Raw genomic sequence first — 22,220 nt, forward strand, 5'->3', positions numbered from 1 at the left:
CACAAATAGGTGATAGGGTTGGACCAAGAAAAGACTGCAGCGATTTTGATAGCCCACGCAGTGCAAGTGTTATTTACACGTCATAAATTCATAGAAGTTTGACGTTTAAAATGACACTTGCACTGCGTGGGCTATCAAAATCGCTGCAGACTTTTCTCGGTCTGACTCTAGCTTTATCACCTTGTATTTTAGTAGTTATTACAAAATTAACTAGATTACAACTGCACTAAGCCCGCAGTGCGAATTTAATTAATATTTCCTTTTCTAAGATTTCATGGTAAATACTCACGTTTTAATAATATTCGATAAAATAATACATTTTACAGAATACTGGCTTGATATTCTTTATGGAAAAAGAATATACGAACATATAATTAAAGATACTTCTTAAAACTGAATTAAAATTGAGATTTCATCCTTAAAATATAAAATAAATCTACATACAACCTGTGATGTAGGTGTGACTTAACCTAATAGAAATTCATTTTATACTATTCTAATTTCATTCTAAAAAGCATAGATCGATTAAATAAAAAGAGTAAATAATCAATATAAAAGCAAAAGTAATAAATTTCTCTAGTTTCCATTAGGTATACCCTTCGAGTACCATCGTAAGTACTTTTATAAATTTGTTAAGGAGAACTTGCGGATTAAAGCGGAGACCTGGTATGTTAATTTATAAACCTATTTAGCCCGATTAGCAAGCTTTCATAACGATTACGACAGTATATTTAAGCCATTTTGAGTATTTGACTAAGCCCCCATTTATACTAGGTACAGTTCATTCTTGGAGTTTCAAAGACGACCAGTCTGCTGGTAATTAATCAGACAGCTTGCGTGATTGGGCCGTAATTCGGTGTCGCTAAGGAAACCAGAAGTGTGTTGTATGGTTAAGTGAAAAAGCGAGCCATTTAAATAATGTGCCAGGCGATGGTAATTTGACTTTTATCGTAACACTATTTCTGGCAAAGTACTATGAAAAAATAATTGTTTGTGTAAGATTAGTACCAAGTCTAAGGCCCGAGATACACTTGTATATTTTACTTACGTAAGTAGGGACAAAGCTATTTATTAGAATAAGATAACGATATTATTCTCTCATTCTGTAGTATAGCTGTGTCCCTACTTACGTAAGTAAGACTAAGTGTAAGGCCTGAGTAGACGCTCGACGCGGAGCGTTCGGCGGGGCGTGCAGCGTGGCGTCGGGCTCACAAGTGATGTGAGCAGCGTGCACTAAGGCCGCTCCTATACGCTTGCATTTGTTTAACATGCACGCCGCACGCCCCGCCCCGCTGCACGCCCAACTCGAGCGTCCACTCAGGCCTTACACTTAGTGTATCTTGGGCCTAGGTAGAAATGTGTTCGATCGTAGAGGGTAGTGTGTTAGTGTTAGTATATCCAGCTAACGGGCACCCACTGGTGGTCAGTAGAGAGCGCGTGCAGCGCGTCCATGATGCGCGAGTAGGTGGTGTCGTTGTTGTGATTGGTGATCACCAGGTCGATGTATTTCTCGTTCATGCGCTGTATCCGGGCGCTCTCTTCTAGAGTTTGCTTCATGTCTTCTTCCTGTTTCACACGCAAGGGTTTTATTTTGGTGGCAAAGATAAAAAGAGATAATAAAGGTTAGTGACATTTTTTGTTCAAAAATATTAAGTAGGTATAATAAGTTAGTTGTAATTTTTTGGAAAAATATATTATGTAGGTATAATAGGTATATTAGGGTTTCGTATTATGTTATTGAAGTGTTATACGAAATAAACATGCTAAATGGATAATGGTAAAAAAAATACATACAAACTTATTGATTTACTTCATTACCTACATAATTTGTTTCTATCATGCACACAAATACAACATTAACATTAAATAATTTAATCCTATTACAACGTATCTTGTATTACAAACACACGAAGAGTAAAATTCATAAGACTAGAACTTTGGCTTGCTTGGCTAATAACCAGGGTTGGGCATGATTCGAATATGCAACTGTGCTTCATATTCGAATACTTCTCGCCCGTGTCAAGTTTTAATAGGGTACATGGGCATGCTGCAGAACCACAATGAGCAATTTTGAAAAGTAGTCAATAGGGAATAAGTATGTGTACCTTAATTTCATGGGAACAAGGTGTATAATCGAATAAGATTTCAAATCTATTTACGGTTGGTATGCTGATAAAACTAATAATCCGTGTACTTTTTTTATAAATTTACAAATTACGGAGAGAAGAATAATGTACCTACTATCCTAACTGGATTTGGATTTCAATATTGTTTTTTAAATTTAATCTTCAGATGCTTACACATAGGCAATAAACCACACAGTATAGGGTTACACACACGTGCTGAAAAACCTATAGTTTAGTTATGTAAGCATTTTTCTTTGGAATAACTAAAAAGAATCTTACCTCGTATAGCGAAGCGAGGGACTCTAGCGTGCGCGCGCGGCGCGAGCTAAAGCGAATGGAGCTCTGCCGGTCGAACTAGACATGCGCACAACACGGGATATATCAAACACTGGCATGCTACGAGTTACACACAGCTACACAAACGTTCTTTTATCATAGATTAAGAGTTGGTTATTGATTGTAGTACTGAGGTAGTCTAAAAAAACGTGCCTCCTAATTTGACAGCTGAAACAGATGGCGCTGTACGACAAACGTCAACTTTTGACAGCCACGGCTGCCGTCTAATGTAGGGAGCTGTAAAGCGCCATCTCGTTTAGCTGTCACATTAGAAGCACGAATTTGTCTTAAGACTTTGTAAAACATGTGTAAAACATCTTACACAATAAATGAATCTGGGATCATATATTTTGTGGTCACTTTTTGTTTCACATGTTTGGAGAAGTGACAATGCTGGCTGGCAATAACATTTATCGAACGTTTGTGCAACTGGGCATAAGTATACTCAACTTACAATTGACTAAACAACTTACATTATTATAACTAAAATCTAGATAGGGTAATTCGCCAGTAACTGACTACTGTTAGTAATTGGCCACCAAATGAATTATATTCACCTATAAACAGAATTCATTTTAGTAAAGGGTTTCAATAACTGGCCAGCCTTCAATAACTAGCCGCCTTATACTAAAATGAATTCTGATTATAGGTGAATAGAATTCATTTTTAGTTTGGGCGGCGAGTTACTAAAAGTGGCCAGTTATTGGCGAATTACCCTACTAGGGGAGCATTCAAGCTTAACCTTTTCACGTAACATTCACAATCGTATTTTTTTTTATCGACATATTATCATTTGTGGTATATAGCCGCATTAAACTGTCGTCAGCAGCTTAAACATTCGACAACAATTAATATGGGTTATATTTGCATGAAAATTTCCTTATAAAGTGACTCGTTTACATAGATTTGAAGTGTATAGCGAAACTACATTTAATTCTACGTTACCTACTATAAACTGGCATTCCGAAAATAAATGAATAAGGGCTCATTTAGACGATGCGAGAACTCAAATGCGAGTTTCATTACATTGCGGGTTTTGACCGGTCGGTTGATTTGGACGCAACCAACAGTCCGCAATGTAACTAAAATCGCATGCGAGTTCGCGCGCCGTCTAAATCAGCCCTAAATTTATAAATACTGTATCATTTCTTGGAATCAGGCATAAGGGATCTAGGCTTCATCTAATATAGAGGCAATAACGATAATCTACATCACATAACGTTTCGAAGACGATGACATTCAAATGGCTTTAAAATCTAAGGTCCATCGAAATTGGCTTAAAGCATACGGCTCGGCCACGACATTGAGCGACTTGCGACGGCGGCAGCGATAACCATAGGTTGGAGCCACAGAACATATTAAAGAGGTTAGAATGGCTATCGCGCGCAGTTAGTATCGGAACCGGTGTCGCCGCTCGTTCCTCTCCACATTTACTAACACTCGCGCAACGGTAGTAAAAACTTGTGTGCGTGGTGAATGGATACGCCTCCTTTAGACAGATTTGATGTCTGGCTTCTTAATCTGAACGTTATTGTGGCGCAAAAGGCATGTTTACTTCGTTTTTCGGTCAGCGCGGGCGAGTAGCATGCGAGCGTTTGCTCAAAACCGGCGGCGACACGTACCCTGCTCGCATCGCCATTCTAACTTGTTCTGTGGTTGGAGCGACACACACCGATCGGACCTTTCGTTCCCACCTATGGTTGTCGCTGCCGCCGTCGCCAGTCGCGTGAAGTCGTGGCCGAGCCGTTAAGCATTAGGCATAAGGAACGTAATAGCACACTAACATAACATTGATACAAAGATCGTTTTCTTAGAAGTCGTTTTTTTTTGTTACAGAACGCTTTTTAAGATTTCTTAACACTTCCAAACCAGACAATGAAACGGTCCCAAATTGTTGCTATCCACAATTTAATATGACCATTTTTGAACGTGTGTGGCACATGGCACGTTGATTTTTTATTTTAATGGGGACATTTTGTAATTGCCAAGATCAGCTAACGAGTGCTTAGTGAGAAAAACTAAAAATGTTGAAACAAAGTATTTCATAGCAATCTCGTAAAGTCAAGGATACAGGCATAAATCCTTTGTTATCATAGTCGATCTTTGTATCAAAAGCAAAACGAGTTCATTTGGAGCGATCACAATGATTTCCGTGATATAACTGGTCAACCAAATCTTGTCAGTAAAAAAAGGCCCGAAATTCAAATTTTCTATGGGACGACATCCCTTCGCGCCAGTGTTGGCATCAATCTGAACTAAATCAATCCGGATTGATCAATCGAATAGACGCGTCAATCCGAATTGATCAATTCGATTTGATTCAATTCTGATTGACGAGTCAATCCGATTGAATCAATTGGGATTAACGCATCAATCCTCAATTCGGATTAAATTAATTCTCAATCTAGATTGACCATTGATCGTTGGCACTTTAAAACGATAATATCTGAGATTTCCAAAGGTAAATAAAGTATATAAAATAAATAAAATAAAGTTAATAAAGTAAATAAAATCAATTAAATAAATTAAATAAATAAAGTCAATAAACTCAACAAAATATAAATAAAATAAACAATTGTTACCGAATTGATTGGATTAAGCGTAAAGAGGGGTTTTCCGGTCCTTGGGTACATACAAAGTAATCGTCAATCCGAATTGATGATTGAGGATTGACCGATCAATTCGAATTAACGATTAGTAATCGTCAATCTTCAATCAGTAGATTTAGAATTAGTTTCGTCAATCGTCAATTCGAATTGATCGGTCAATCCTCAATCATCAATTCGAATTGTTTTTTTGCCAACACTGCTTCGCGCCTACATTTTTCAAATTTGCCGCCTTTTTCTACTGTCAAGATTTGGTTGACCAAGTATAAATAGTAGGTAGGGTTGAGATACCGTCAGATTGCGGTTGGAGGCGAAGGTGAGGTTCCTTAGCTGCTCGATGCCAGGCGCGGCCACCAGCACCACGTAGGGCAGGAACTCGCTGCTGTTGTGCAGCAGCTTGAGCGACGCCGGCGCGCAGTCCAGGATGCACATCTTGCCTGTATGCCGATTTTTAAGAGGTCAATACTAGAGATGCCACGAATATTCGGCAACTATTCGGTATTCGGCCGAATGTTGCCAACTATTCGGTCGAATACCGAATATCTCTTACACCTAACTAAAAAGATACATTACACAATAAAAATAACCACTAAATTTAATGTTTAAAATGTTTTCTTGGAAGGTATACGAAGACTGGTTTTTTGAGCATTTGTAATCTGACTACACACACTAGTAAGTAAGTCCGAGTCACAAAAATTAAATCTTAGCAAACGTTGTGCCTTGTTGGCGAACAGTTTTCATAATAAATGTGACTCAAAATGTAGATAACTTACTATGCCGAGTATTCGGTCGCCGAATATTCGGCGCTTCGGCCGAGGGAGGGGCCGAATATTCGGTATTCGGCCAAATCCACTATTCGGGGCATCTCTAAGTCAATACTTTATGTCATGTCAGTTTTAACACATTAGGTGCCGGAAACCCGACTATCGGGTATTTTATGATTTCGTTCGCAGGCCGGACGACCCGATAGTCGGGATCGTGGTACTACAGTTTTATATGACGAAATTGTTGTGGCCTGGTGCCTTGTTTGTTGATGTCTTGTTTGGCTGGGTGATAATGTTACCTGTTAAAGTTAAAGCCTTGCCACACAGGCTGAGCTACACTGTAAGAACGCGTTGAAAGCATTAGTTGTTAGCGACGCCAAAAAGACTGCGCCATCATCATTGCGTTGTCTGTTACACCCCGCACCGCATGCAAAATGCAAGCAGCGGAGTCCACACAATTTGCGCGCTCATGACCGCTGGGATTTGAGGAATTAAGGATTAAGGTCGTAAGACACTTCACGTAGTTTTAACTAAGAGAAAACATCAGCGAGTGTGAATGGTCTCAGACAATGGTACAACTAAAATAGTTAATTTTTAATCCTTTTCTTCCCCGTAAATAAAATCGAACTCACCCTCCTTAATAACAGCTCTGATGGAATCCAAGTGGGTGCCGTAAAGGTGCCCATTATGCTCCCCGTACTCGAGGAAGCGGCCCGCGTGCGCGTCCCGCTCCATCTCCTCGCGCGACACGAACCAGTATGACGTGCCGTTCTCTTCTAGCGGTCGGGGCGGACGGGAGGTATCTGGAAATTGGAAATGTATAAGGTAAGCTCCCCTTCGACTTGACTTCGATTTTAATGGCTATGTTACTTTTTGGGTTAGTCAAATCAAGTCAAATGGACTACAGTGGAATCAATTTCTTGCCCTCTGCAGCCCAGCCGTAAGAACAGCGGAGTGCGTGCTACTTCATCCAGCGCCATTAACACTGTGTCTGACCTGTGTGTGACCTTAGAATAAATTTAAAAGTGGAAAAATGACTGTCTTGTGTGAGACTTGAACTCACGGTCTCTGGACACTGTGATTATATATCATCGTAGTCAAACGCTAACGGCGCCGCAGGAACGGCGGAGTACGCGCTACTTCATCCAGCGCCAACACGGTGCCTATATCATCATAGTTAGACACTTACGTGGTACAACGGCTCCGAAGCGGTTGGGGTGTTCATGGATCATGCGGTTCTTGAGCGTGCGCCGGCCCACGCCGCGTGTGCCCACGAGCGCTAACACCCGCCGCAGGAACGGCGGAGTACGCGCTACTTCATCCAGCGCCAACACGGTGCCTATATCATCATAGTTAGACACTTACGTGGTACAACGGCTCCGAAGCGGTCGGGGTGATCGTGGATCATGCGGTTCTTGAGCGTGCGCCGGCCCACGCCGCGCGTGCCCACGAGCGCTAACACCCGCCGCAGGAACGGCGGAGTACGCGCTACTTCATCCAGCGCCAACACGGTGCCTATATCATCATAGTTAGACACTTACGTGGTACAACGGCTCCGAAGCGGTCGGGGTGTTCATGGATCATGCGGTTCTTGAGCGTGCGCCGGCCCACGCCGCGCGTGCCCACGAGCGCTAACACCCGCCGCAGGAACGGCGGAGTACGCGCTACTTCATCCAGCGCCAACACGGTGCCTATATCATCATAGTTAGACACTTACGTGGTACAACGGCTCCGAAGCGGTCGGGGTGTTCATGGATCATGCGGTTCTTGAGCGTGCGCCGGCCCACGCCGCGCGTGCCCACGAGCGCTAACACCCGCCGCAGGAACGGCGGAGTACGCGCTACTTCATCCAGCGCCAACACGGTGCCTATATCATCATAGTTAGACACTTACGTGGTACAACGGCTCCGAAGCGGTCGGGGTGTTCATGGATCATGCGGTTCTTGAGCGTGCGCCGGCCCACGCCGCGCGTGCCCACGAGCGCTAACACCCGCCGCAGGAACGGCGGAGTACGCGCTACTTCTTCATATAGCGCTAATTCCGCGCCTTCCAGCTGCACGCTTGAGCGGGACTCGTATACGAACTTTTTCTTCTTTTTAGATATCTGCGAAGATAAATCAAATTAAGAAACTTGGGAGCCGGTATCGACATACGAAAATGTATTATGATTGGTATTTTTACTGTGAATGAGATGAAGTGACATGACGTATTGAAATCAATCATGATTTGCACAAATATATTTTAGAAAAACATTGTGGAAACAAGGCTAAGTATAAATATTAGTAAAATTTCCTTGTGTCAAAAAGGTAAAAGGAATTGTTATAGTGCGACTATGTCTGTCGGTCTGTCTGTCATATCGCTAAATATCTCGAGAACTATTTACGGTATCGATTTGTAATAATTATTTATATGTTGTTTGCTTAAAAATTACATACTCTAGCTCCACATATGCTAATTTTATGAACGAAGTCTGCTTCAGGCGGCACGTACGCTTTTCTTCTTTCTTCCAATTCCGGTGAGGGTATTAGGCCTACTACATCTGGGTTTTCTACATGGCTCGCTTGCCACCAGTTGGGGTCTTTTCTGTCTGACACCTGAAATTCATGTGAATGCATTTTAAAAAGAATGAAACAAGAATTAGGGCATGAATGATTCTACTGATATGACGACGTAAATTATACGCATCACAAAAATTTCGGAAATATCTCAAACAACTTTACTAGAACCATGATTTCTCTTGTTAGTAGGTAAGCAAATAAGACAGATATAAGAGTATCAAAGTCTCTCTTGGGTTAAAATCTACAAAGCTGATAAATTTCAACTTACCTGTAAAATATCACCCTTTTTGAATTCCAATCCAATTTCTTTACATGGTAATAGTGTGTCCTCCTTCGGATTGTACTCAAACAGAGCTCTCATGTAGCACTGTAATAGAATAGAAACATATATACCTACATTAAAAATGGAGTGTCATTATAGGTTACATTGTATGCAGCATTATTAAGAATAGCAGCAAGGACCGTGGAGGCACTCGGCGCCAGGTCATTTCAACTAATTTTTTAAATTGTTTAATACTTATTCTGCAATACAGCCCCCGAATTTCACTTTGTTCAGTAAGGGGCATCATTTAAATAGGGACTGCGCCGTGGTTAACCGTGCGCACAGGGCCTAATTAGATAATTACTAACTCAATTAACATAGACACTTCTTAATTGGTATACTCACAGTAAGCTTATTCGTTAACTGGGAACTTTTCTCCTTGAGGTTAGGCCCCACTTTTAAGGTGACTCTATCGTTAGGCTTGGACACTGCTTCTTTGAGCTGCTCTTCAGTATCTACTTGTACTCCATCTACTTCTAGCAGGACATCTCCTATGGAGAGTAAGGCTTGCTTGGCTGCGGCACTGCCGGCTAATATTCTAGCTACTATGAGTTGGCCATGCTCATCTGTTGTGACCTGAAAGAAAAATGAAAGTGTTTAGAATCAAACACTACATTGAAATGTAAAAGGAAGTTGAGCTAACCTTATTTGGACTATAAAATTTTGAAGTTGACTAAGAAAATATCATGGAAGAAGAACTCGCTACAAAAATATGCAACTATGTCAGGGGTGAGTAAGGATTATAATTATTGGTCTTCTATAACCTTACAAGACCCACCATACAAAATGTTCCTATTTCTAATTAGAACATTGTTGTACAGTCGCCATCAGATATATTGGAGCGGCCAAGGCGCTCACAAATATCTGAACACGCCTCTATTGTCATGGCGTTAGAGTGCATGTTCAGATATTGTGAACACCTTGGCTGTTCCGATATATCTGATGGCGACTGTATACTAAGTTGGGATAAATTTCGTTTGGTTGAGAAAGCAACAAAACAAAAGAAATGTTACTTTATTTGGTTTATGAAAGGTTCAAATTAGATTGAAACAGTGTACATTGTAATGCACATTGGGCCTTACAAGGAATAAAGGGACTAAGAAATATATTAATGAATATTCCCAATAATTAACTGTACTCATGATAACCATTAGTAAATGTTTATGTTGAACCAATTAAACTTGCATAATCTCACATTATGACTCACTGTATATTATTGTAACATAATGCAACACTCTATATTATTGTAACATAACATCACAATAACGAAATACGTAACTATATATTCATGACATAATGTGACATCTGATTTACTCATACACATATTTAGGTAGAGGTTTAATCATAAGTGGCCTATCACTTAAAAAAGTACTTAAGACATGCAACCTATGATTATAAACATACACATATACATATTATTACTTTTTTATAATATAACATTTAATTAAATATATGTAAACAGAATTAATTACATATAAGTAGTCTAAGTATTTATAAAACGATTCGGACGAACTTAATTAATGAGGATGAGTATGAGTATGAATTTAATTTTAATGTTAACAAAGACTCCATAGCTCTCCTTAGTCTTACCGTGCTAAAAAAACTCCGAGGCCTGCACATGACCATGTTTATTCATTCATATGCACCAGACAAAATATGAGTTACATACTAATTACTGAGTATTCTTTAACTTACCGTTAACCCTAAAGGTTGTCCAGGCACTTTCCTAAGGCCTACAACTTTGACTGTCTCCACAGGCATGTCTCCGTTTTCCTCCGGGCTAGTTTCCGCACCTTCTGCAGTGTCTTTGTCTTGTTTAGCAGGTGGTTCTTCAATGCCCGATCCTCTTTGAAGCCACAAGGCACCTATTGCATCATGAGCATCTATTAAAGCCTGAAAATATACATTAAAAATAAAATAATCAATATAATAGTTCTGCTGTTTATCAGGTACAGTCAGCAGCAATAGTTGCTAAGCGGGCGAGGTGTTCACAATGATCTTGACGCGACTTTATTGTTAACAGAATAAGGGCGCGTCAAAGTAATTTTGAACAGCTCGCCCGCTTAGCAACTTCTGCTGCTGACTATACAAATGTGCGGCTTTAGTACAAGGACCAAAAATATGACGTAAACCGGTTTGGAGAAAGTACATAACCGTACTTGCTCCTACACAACAGGCAAATTGATTTTAATCAGGAAATGGAACTTCGGACAGTTTTAATTATATACTACTAGTGATTAAAAGTATATCTACCGCTGAATAACGCTCTAAATGATAGCAGTCAGTAAAATCACAAAAGCGAAACTAAATAAACGTAACAAGTACGCTTCGCTATATATCAACACTTCATGATACAGCAGCCGAGCCGAAATAGCACGAAGGTAATAAAATATTGTTTGGAAGTGATTCTGCATCTAAACATACCTTAAAATGTATTCTGGATAGCAATATAGCGAGTTCCGCTTGCTCAATAGTTCTTATGTTGGTGCCACGATACTCGCTCAGCAACCGTATTATGTTTACGTTATCCAACGATACGGGTTTTACGACCAGGTCCTCCTCTGATTCGATGGGCTGCAATAATAACACTAGCACTTCATATAAATCTAACAAGATTCACAATGGAACTTCCACAACAACAAACGACGTAGGCGTGGCACTTGGTTTTAATGAATGAAAAGTAATTAGGTGCTGTTCATTGATTGCTTAATTCCTAACATTACGTAAAACTGTTGTTAATTAGCTAATTTATAAGTCATAAGGAAAATATTTTACTGTAAATCACGAGAAATCTGTTAGTCGCGGAAAACGTACCCGCCGTTTCACTTCCCCATACATACACAACTAATACAGATAAGATAAATAAAATACTATACGAGACTTGTCAGAAAAGTTGCCATGTTGCATTACCATAGGAATGAGCTTTTTCCGCTTTTTAGGGTTCCGTAACCAAAATCGGAACCCTACGATTTTTATCAAATTCATAATTTATCAATTCGTTTGCCCGTGTTGTCATCATTTCCTTACCAGTACAAAAAGGAAAAAAGAAATTGAAATATACTGGGTCAACCAAATCTTGTCAGTAAATAGGAACAAGAAAACTATACTCATCCTTTTCTTTTGGGTGCTAGTACTAGTGTAAGACAAAGATAGTATGATTCTCTCTGTCTATGTTTGAAATCAAACAGACCTTTGACACACTATAGATTACGTTGATTTTATGCATTCGGCCCTCAGTCTCATTTTAGCGCCATGTAGGTATCATTGACCGCCGGCATCGTGGGCGGGACAGCAATATAATTACGCGCGTGTGATAGAGATAGGAACAGGGGTCAATGTACGAAATTCTGCGTACTAAAGTGTATTTTCTTGGCTGAATATTGGTCAACCAGATCTTGACAGTAGAAAAAGGCGGCAAATTTTAAAAATGTAGGCGCGAAGGGATAACGTCCCATAGAAAATTTGAATTTCGCGCCTTTTTTTACTGACAAGATTTGGTTGACCAGCTATAGCTGCTTACCAAGTATACTTACTTTACTCTGCCATTTACCTATTACCTAAATAAAATTAAAAGGTATAAAGTCTATTTTTTTATTCGGTAGACTAAAATGACATTTCATAGTATGAAATGACACATGATCATCATCATCATCATCATTTATTCAATAACAATATTACATTGTGTTTGAAATCTTAAATCTAGGCACATGCATACAAAATATATTTACAAAACAACATAGCCACCAATTTAAAAATAATTAATAATACATCATCAAATAAAAATAAAAAGTCAAATAAATTAAAGTAAATGTCTCCGAAATTAAATAAACATGAATTAATAAATTGAACATAATAAAGAAAAATGTCAACAAGTAAAAAGTAATAGCATTAAAAATCAATTATAATACTTATCGGAATAACAAGAAAAAAAATATTAAGTAAGAAAAAAAAATGTCAATGAGTAAAAAGTAAATAAAAAAAAAAATTGAGTTCTTATTACTAGTCCACTTTTTTTTAAATCGCAAGAACTCAGTTCGGTGGTGGTTTGGGAAGTACTTTGACCAAAATTAAATACTTAATTTATGGTAATAAAGACGTGTTCCTCCGATTAGATGCTGTAGACCATAAAATAAACAACTGAACGACTTACCTCACTTTTTCGCCCGAAATCCGGACTTTCAACGATACTTTTCAAGAATATTTCGTCATGGTTCGATAGATCGTCCTCTGGTTTTGGCTTTTCTTTTTCTAAAAATGAAAATAGTACGTAGGTATATTACTGCAAAAAGACATGGTGCTTTTCTCAAAAAATACGTGGAAATAGAACCAAAACCCAATAATAACTTAATAGGTCAATCTATGGCGCGGACCGTGCTGCCCTCCTAAGGTAAAAGGCCGTATTTTCAAAGAACAATATATGAAAATACGGCCTTTTACCTTAGGAGGGCAGCGTGGCCCGGCCAAGCTCATTTTGCCGGCCTAGGCCGGCAATGTTGTACGAAAATTAATTGCCAGTGTGCTCCGCTTAGGCGCGCGCGAAACGAAAATTTTCAGCCTACTATTACGAACGTAATGAGACTGACGATACTTCCACGCATGTTTGAGAAAAGGAATGTTTCACGCGACTGCTCGGAAATGTGGCAGACCCAATTTGTCTTAAAGGTGGCCGCTTAAATTTAAATATTTCCTTATTAGGGTTCCGTACCTCAAAAGGAAAAACGGAACCCTTATAGGATCACTCGTGCGTCTGTCTGTCCGTCCGTCCGTCCGTCTGTAACAGCCTATTTTCTCCGAAACTACTGGACCAAAATCTGGCACACATATGTAAGTTTGTGACCCAAAGACGGACATGTAACGTAAACAAATGAATTTTAAATATGGAGGCCACTTTTGGGGGGTAAAAGAGCAAATTAAAAAAAAAAAATTCAATGTATATCGTGTTACATATCAAATAAAAGAGCTCATTTTGAAAATCTCAAATATATATTTTTTATAATTTTAAGATAAATAAGTTCAGCAGTTATTCAAGAAAATAGGCAAAAAATGACCATTCCCCCCCTTTATCTTTGAAACTACTGGGTCTAAAATTTTGAAAAAAATACACTAAATAGTTCTTTAGCTGTAGATGACAGGAAAACCTATTAGAAATGTGCAGTCAAGCGTGAGTCGGACTTAAGTACTTAGTTTTTGATCCGACCCCTACGGGTTTTATTAAAGACATTTTACTCATTTTTCATAAAAAAAACATATTGTTAAAAATACATATAACGTAAACAAATAAATTTTAAATATGGAGGCCAATTTTGGGGGGTAAAAGAGCAAATTAAAAAATAAAGTTTTTCAAACTATATCGTGTTACATATCAAATGAAAGAGCTCATTTTGAAAATCTCAAATATATATTTTTTATAATTTTAAGATAAATAGTTAAGCAGTTATTCAAGAAAATAGGCAAAAAATTACCCTTCCCCCCCTTTATCTCTGAAACTACTGGGTCTAAAATTTTGAAAAAAATACACTAAATAATTCTTTAGCTGTAGATGACAGGAAAACCTATTAGAAATGTGCAGTCAAGCGTGAGTCGGACTTAAGTACTTAGTTTTTGATCCGACCCCTACGGGTTTTTTAAAGACATTTTACTCACTTTTCATTAAAAAAATCATATCGTTAAAAATACATGTAACGTAAACAAATGAATTTTAAATATGGAGGGCACTTTTGGGGGGTTAAAGAGCAAATTAAAAAATAAAGTTTTTCAAACTATATCGTGTTACATATCAAATGAAAGAGCTCATTTTGAGAATCTCAATTTTTTTTTATAATTTGAAGATAAATAGTTCAGCAGTTATTCAAGAAAATAGGCAAAAAATTACCATTCCCCCCCTTTATCTCCGAAACTATTAGGTCTAAAATTTTGAAAAAAATACACTAAATAGTTCCATGCCTATAGATGACAGAAAAACCTATTATAAATGTGCAGTCAAGCGTGAGTCGGACTTAAGTACTTAGTCTTTGATCCGGTGGTGGTGGTTTTTGAAGCGGTAGTGGCCGAGTGGATATGACGTCCGACTTTCAATCCGGAGGTCGCGGGTTCAAATCCTGGCTCGTACCAATGAGTTTTCGGAAATGAGTTCGGAACTTATATATGTACGAAATATCATTTGATATTTACCAGTAGCTTTTCGGTGAAGGAAAACATCGTGAGGAAACCTGCATACATCTGCGAAGAAATTCAAAGGTGTATGTGAAGTCCCCAATTCGCATTGGGCTAGCGTGGGGACTATAGCACAAGTCCTCTCGCGCATAAGAGGAGGCCTGTGCCCAGCAGTGGGACATGTATAGGCTCAAATTATTTATTTTTATTTTATATATTTTTGGTCTGACCCCTACGGGTTTTTTAAAGACATTTTACTCACTTTTCATTAAAAAACATATTGTTAAAAATTGTGTAATGTACGGAACCCTTGGAACGCGAGTCCGACTCGCACTTGACCGGTTTTTTTTCTGTTGTCGGTCTCAAAGTTCTTATATATTTATAACTACAAAGTAATAATGGGATCGATATAGCATATTATTTATGTTCCAGACACCTATAATGCTCAGTCTTATTTACCTAATAAGTACCTAACATTCAAAATGAAATATCGATTTATAAAACTTAGAAGTTGTTAAATATCTCCAAGGCTTATTAAATGATTAAAATAGAGCGGGAACGATTTTATAGAGGTTCTTTTTGATGGGCCATTTAAACTTTCCACCCTGTAATGAAAACACTACGAGTAATGTTGAACTTTCGCACCCGTGGTGTACGGAGATAAAACGAAAAATGGAACCATAATTTTCCTCACCCTCCATGTCATTACAATTTATTTCTGACGAGACGACAGAGATTTACCTTCAACCCATTTGGTAAATAGGATTTGGCAATTGGGTAATAGGGAAAAAATATACCTACCTATATATTTTTAACCGACTTCCTTTTAGATTTCTAAAAGGAGGAGGTTATCAATTCGGTTGTTTTTTTTTATTTTTTATGTTTTTATTTTTTTTTATTTTTTTTATTTTTTTTTTATGTTTGTTACTCCATATCTCCGTAATTACTGGACCGATTTTGAAAATTCTTTTTTGATTGTATGTATATGCATACAGATTGGTCCCGTTTTTGTCAAAACCCAGTTCTGATGATGGGATCCATGAGGAATCGAGGGAACTCCTCAAATCTTAAAGGCATACATATAGTGATTTTTGTGTTTTTATCAACAAATCAAGCATATACATTCAAAAAAGTGACATTTGATGAAGTGGAACTGCTGATGATGATCAGAACGGAACTCTTCAAGGACGCATAGTACACGTTTGACGATTTGTCCTCTTCGTTATGTTTGTTAAGCAAGTTAAGTTTTTAAGCCACATTTTTGTCAAGCTCGAGTTCTGATGATGGGATCCATGAGGAATCGAGGGAACTCCTCAAATCTTAAAGGCATGCATATGGAGATTTTTGTATTTTCATCAAAAAATTAAGCATTTTCATTAAAAACTGTCGCATTTGATGCAGTGGAACTGCTGATGATGAACAGAACAGAACTCTTCAACGACGCATATTTGGCGATTTGTCCTCTTCGTTATGTTTGTTAAGCAAGTTAGGTTTTTAGGCACATTTATGTCTATCTCAAGTCCTGAACATGGGATCCATGAGGAATAGAGGGAACTTCTAAAATCTTAAAGACTTAAAATGTTATATATTTTTATCAGAAAATCAAGCATTTACATTACAAACTGTGGCATTTGATGAAGTGGAACTGCTGATGATGATCAGAACAGAACTCTTCAACGACGCATAGTACACGTTTTGTGATTTTGAATTTCGATTTTGACTTGGACTGGGCCCCGGACTCCGGACTCGGACCCGTAATCGGACTCGGACCCGGACACGGACCCGGACCTTGACCCGGAAAATCACTATGGTACCTAAACTAAATAAACCACTATGATTACCATAAAGTATAAGCGCCGTTAAGTGGGTACAGGCTAGTAGTTAGGGAAGTCGGTTTTTTTCTATTAAAGATTATTTAAATATCACGTTGGTTACGAATATCATACCTACGGTAGGCGTTACATGCTACGAAAGTATTTTCGTAACTCAACGGAAAATCATATCCTACGTTTTTTTCGGGACAAGTTGTGATTTCCTATTTATTCCGCCCAGAGTGAAGAGAAAAAATAAAAACAACATTAATAAAAAAACTAAATAAAAATCGACCCTTTCAGAGATGACTTTATTTGTTTCTATATATATTGTCGTTTTTTGATTACAACCTGTGTATGTACATGTAACCCTACTTTACAATATCGCAATTACCCTCTATTCGGCCATGACATGACATTAACAAACCTCGCAATAAAAATGAATCAATTAACATTTTCAGGTACCTAGGTATAGTAGGTATTAAAATTGAGCCTTACGATCACGGTATAAAGTTCACAATCATTCTAAACTTCAGTTGGAGACAAATCCTTTTTTCAGGACAGGCTTTACACAACACTGCAAGGGCCATAGAGTCTGTGCGGAAAGAGAAGAGTCGTAGAATGTATGGGGCCCAATACATTCCACGACTCTTCTCTTTCCGCACAGACTTTACAAACAAACTCGTAAATTCGTCACGTCAAACATCATTAGCTGTGTCAGCATAATCACGGTGTTATACTAATCGTTTATGTATTGACGCCTTAAGCCAACGGATAATATAATAGTGATCTCCGGATACGCATAGTTACAATGGATTTTGTGGTTGCATTTATATTGGTTCTTCTAATGCGACGGGTATGCTAACCAGGGATGTTGCGGATGCCGATTTTTTGACATTCGCGGATGCGGATGCGGATCTTTAAAGGCTCACATCCACGGATGCGGATGCGGATGCGGATGTCAAGATAGCTACATAAAAAACGTCAAATATTACATTTTAGTAATTTTTATTTCAATAAACCGGCCATGTGCGAGTCGGACTCGCGTTCCAAGGGTTCCGTACATTAAGTCCCATTCACGCTTGACTGCTCATTCCTAATACCTAGGTTTTTTTGGCTAATGACTAAATTACCTAGCAGTCTAGCACTTACGCCGATGCTAAGACGTTCCGGTTCCGACCTGTTCCACATCCGCATCCGCATTAAACTCCGCATTGATTTTATGCGGATGCGGAATTGCGGATGCAGATGCGGATGTTGAAAATAATGCGGAAGTTCCGTGGTTGCGGATGCGGATGCGGATATTCGCAACATCCCTGATGCTAACCCATGAAAACTTGCGTGTCCATCCTATACGAATATCTATGTATGCATGTATGGGTTTACATTTACGTTTACAATGAAGTTGTCACTATTTTCAAACGATTTTAGACTCTGATGATAAGAGAAAAGGTTTCTTATTATCTTCGGACTGTTGGGGTAGCGTGTAGCATGAATTTCGGGACGATCGCTGATATTACGGACTGTTATGATCCGTGGAATATTAAGTAGTTGCAAACCCTGGGAAAATTACAGTCTGGTCTTTGAATGTACGAGTTTATATGTATAGTGTGTCAAAGGTCTGTTTGATTTCAAACATAAACAGAGAGAATCATATTATCTTTGTCTAACACTAGTACTAGCACCCAAAAGAAAAGGATGAGTATAGTTTTTTTTGTTCCTATTGAGGTACTGACAAGATTTGGTTGACCCAGAAAATATCGCTTGAACTGCGTGTGTTATCAAAATCGTTGAAGCAACGCGTTGAAGACTTTTCTTGTACTTGGCAGTATGTCTTAAAATGTACATAATAGGTAAAACGTTTTTGTAAACTGTATACAACAATATATTTTTCACCTCAGCAGCTCGAACAAGGGTACTTTGCTACTTAAAAACAGTGAGCAAAATCGCATTTTGCTCACTGAGTGAGACAAAATGAGCAAAATGCGATTTTGCTCACTGTTTTTAAGTAGCAAAGTACCCTTGTTCGAGCTGCTGAGGTGAAAACTTAATTGTTAGTATATCTTAAGACAACATGAGTGAATAGGTAAGTGATGAAGAAGGAATACATTTTTCGGGTTCTCTAATATGTTCTCACTGCTGAGGTGAAAAGTTTTGTGAACTACACGAGATCAAAGTTATTTACATCTCGCTACGCTCGTGAATCTAGTATAGAATCTTTCGCTTGCACGGGACTCAAAATAAGCACTCGAAGAAATATCAAACTTTGATCTCTTGTTGTACAAATAACTATTTAGATAAAAATTATCAACGCATACGTTTAAACCAGGGATCGGAACCGGTTTTTTGCAAAAACGTAGAAATAACCATAATTTTCGAATTATTTTATACTCGAAATGTAGCACTCAGTTGTGTTTTTAGGTAACCACTTCGTATTATTAGATTGCCCAATTAGAAATGAAGTAATTAGCAAAGAACGAAAAAATACCGTTTCCGTTCCCATACAAAAAATACCGGTATCCGATCCCTGGTTTAAACCATCTAAGATTTATTTCGTGCTTAGTTTTATAGGTAGGTAACTTATAAATAAAAAAAGGGAAATTTTATTAAAAAAAGTGTAGACAGGTGTTAAACAAACGCTTTAAAAAAATAGAAAGGATTCATTAACACTAGTAGGTAAGAGTAGTAAACTGTCTCATGGGTCACTTTTTATGCAGGTTTTTGTTATAAAAATAAAAACCCCCGTTTATAATAGGCTCCATACATGAGCTCCATAAATAAATCTTTAATTTATGAGTGTCAAGAGTGATTCAATTTGTTTTAACAAAGGAACAGTAGCACACCTCAGTTATGTTTCTTATGTATTGATTAGAAAATAAATATGTAAAAGATTAGCCGGTAGAGTCTGTGCGGAAAAAGAAGAGTCGTCGAATGTATTGGGCCCCATACATTCCACAACTCTTCTCTTTCCGCAAAGACTCTACTCGTACGTTTTGATGAACACTGATGCTACTGCGGCAGTGCAGCTAAGATTTTAACTTTCTCCATAGATCAGCACTTAATTAGATCTTAACCCCTTTTATTGTTACTTATGGACCCTTCAGAAGAGACTATTAGGCACTTTATGATCCTCTTTTTACATCCGAAAATACAACGGTAACTTTCTGGTTAGATAGACACTCTAACCAGAAAGTTACCATCAAATAAGTGAATTTTGAATGACGGTAATGTACCCGGGAAGGATCCTACAATACAACTTTAAGAGTTCTCTGGTTAGAAGCTCAGTAAATGGGATTATTGTAAATATGTGTCTAGATTAAAATATGAGACGAAGAAATTTATTTCTACGTAGGTAGTGCCTATCAAACATTTATATTTATGATCATGGCAAGATATATAGGTACATTGGTAGTAAAAGGAAGATTTATGGGTAGTTAAGCTGTTTGTTATGTTTAGAACTCCAGTATAAAAGAAAATAAAATATTATTCATGAAATAACTAAACTCACGCATTTGAGTTTGTCATATTGCCGGTACTAGGTACAAACGTTTTTACTGGCCAAGGAATTTCGCGGAAAAGCAACACAACACTCCGCTTTGAGGTTATCCCGTAATTCGCTAAAAATGGCTCAATACAGCAGTGCAAAGGGTTTATTTTCCGGCTTACCTTCGTCCGGTGGTTTTCCAAGCGCGAAATCTTTAAATCCACGCCAGGTGGTGTACCTGCCGCTGCGTCGAACCATCATCACGAATCAGCGAGAGTAACTAGCGACAGCGAGCATCGCAGGATCGATGCGTACAGCGCGTCACGCGGCGCGGCGTCAGCTGAGCGGGCATGGCGTCACGGCGGCGCCCGCCCTGTCGCGCCTGCGCACCGCCCGCTTTCGCAACTTACACACTATCCGTTTACGAATAATACTTCTGAAAGCGCGTTTGAAGAAGTTTTATAGATCGTAAAAATCAGTAGGTACAGATACTCATTCTAACTCGTATATGTTTTTCATTTACTGTAGGTACATAAATATTAATTGGTTTTGATAAACAAGTAGGTGTACCTAAAGAGTAAGAGTACCTAACTAGAGTCTGTTCTGAAAGAGAAGAGTCGTGGAATGTATGGGGACCAATACATTCCACGACTTTTCTCTTTCAGAACAGACTCTAGCTACGCGAAGTGCTTGAAGATTTTCGAATTGAACAAGAGTTTTTTAAGGGAGTACCTAGCACTTTTGGGAAGAGATTGATACTTAAGTATTTCTTTTTATTTTTGATTGTACCGATCTTATCTTTTCAACTACCTACAAATCTTTAGAATGCTTTAAAACTCATTTGTGCCATACTTGTGATCAGATTCAAAGAAAGACGATGCTCGTAGCTTGCTGATAAAAGCGCTTATTATTTGTGTAGATAGCGCGGATATTAGTATTATTATTAGCACGGATTAGTACATTATTCGTTAAGACCTGAAAATCTGAAAGTTAAGTGCTGAAAATAAAGACCGACCTAGTCTTGCGCTAGGTACTTTATATTACGCACCTATCTAAACTCAACTGTCTTGCGCAATTGCTCAAGACGATAACATTTAAATTGAGTCAGTTAGCAACACGCACAGATCGCTCACACACTAGATGCCCTAGCTAGATGGACCTTTAAGGCGATACATTTTAGTACGCTTATTACTTAGTCGTTAGTTTTCAAGCTGGCCCTTACGGCTTACGGCTAACTCATTGTCTATTGTAAGTAAAACTGCACGTGCCTAAAACCTAAAACCTACCTGCATAAAAAAAGTCGATCACTTTTGGTTATTAAATTACAACTCCTATGGCTATGCAATAACATTAAAAATGAACTTATTATGGAAAAAATATTTTGCGAGCCCTGTGGGCCCTCTACGCCACGGTTACTGAGTGTCGGCACAGAATAAATAATAGTACTAAGTACAGAAGACTCACTCTCTAACAAAACGCGTCTGTTACGATCAGCACAGATATGGCCGCTAGGTGGCGACAGCGCCACGCGCGGCTTATGGCTTTCCCCAAAATTGGGGCCGGAACGGATGTACTTTTAGCTACCTGTAGCAAAGCGACGAAATCGCGGAGTGAGACACGCCTGGTGTCGGCGAGTCGAATGCTACAGAACCAGTCTAAAATGTGTCATCGAGATGCGTAACAAAAGTGCGTTGTTTGAGAGCGCACTTACACTGGTTTTTTGAGCGTTGAACTAGCCCGCGCTCAGGTGCCAATTAGAATTATACGCCAATGACTGAACCTTTTGTTTTGCAAGTAGTAGCAAATGCGGTTTTACTTACAATACCTAGACAAAGTTAGCCGTAAGGGCCAGCTTGAAAAGCATAACTACTATATTAATCTGGTATACGTACCTACTTGGGCGATTTTTTTTTGATTAATACAATTCTGTCCACAACTTTTAAACATCGTATTAAAATGTCACTTATGTAATTATGGCTTTTCTATGTTTCAGTTTATGGTGTATGTTCAACATTCAAGACCCCAACTGTTAAACCTAATAAACAGAAGCAATGTAAGTA

The 22,220-nt window shown here is 38.4% G+C and overlaps 1 protein-coding gene across 1 annotated transcript; it reads right to left on the reverse strand.

Moving 5' to 3' along the window:
* Positions 1-1,364: 1,364 nt before the first annotated feature.
* Positions 1,365-20,502, reverse strand: LOC134648112 (protein PALS2). Its single transcript, XM_063502582.1, has 12 exons — positions 20,343-20,502; positions 12,863-12,960; positions 11,137-11,286; positions 10,408-10,605; positions 9,058-9,288; positions 8,659-8,757; positions 8,268-8,426; positions 7,726-7,936; positions 6,465-6,635; positions 5,360-5,505; positions 2,406-2,480; positions 1,365-1,566 (listed from the first exon to the last, which is right to left on the reverse strand). Exons 1-12 carry the CDS (start codon positions 20,419-20,421, stop codon positions 1,390-1,392), a joined length of 1,794 nt encoding a protein of 597 aa, XP_063358652.1. The 5' UTR covers positions 20,422-20,502; the 3' UTR covers positions 1,365-1,389.
* Positions 20,503-22,220: the final 1,718 nt, after the last annotated feature.

The sequence above is a fragment of the Cydia amplana genome, chromosome 5 (genome assembly GCF_948474715.1).
Source record: "Cydia amplana chromosome 5, ilCydAmpl1.1, whole genome shotgun sequence".
NCBI classification, from domain to species: Eukaryota; Metazoa; Arthropoda; class Insecta; order Lepidoptera; family Tortricidae; genus Cydia; species Cydia amplana.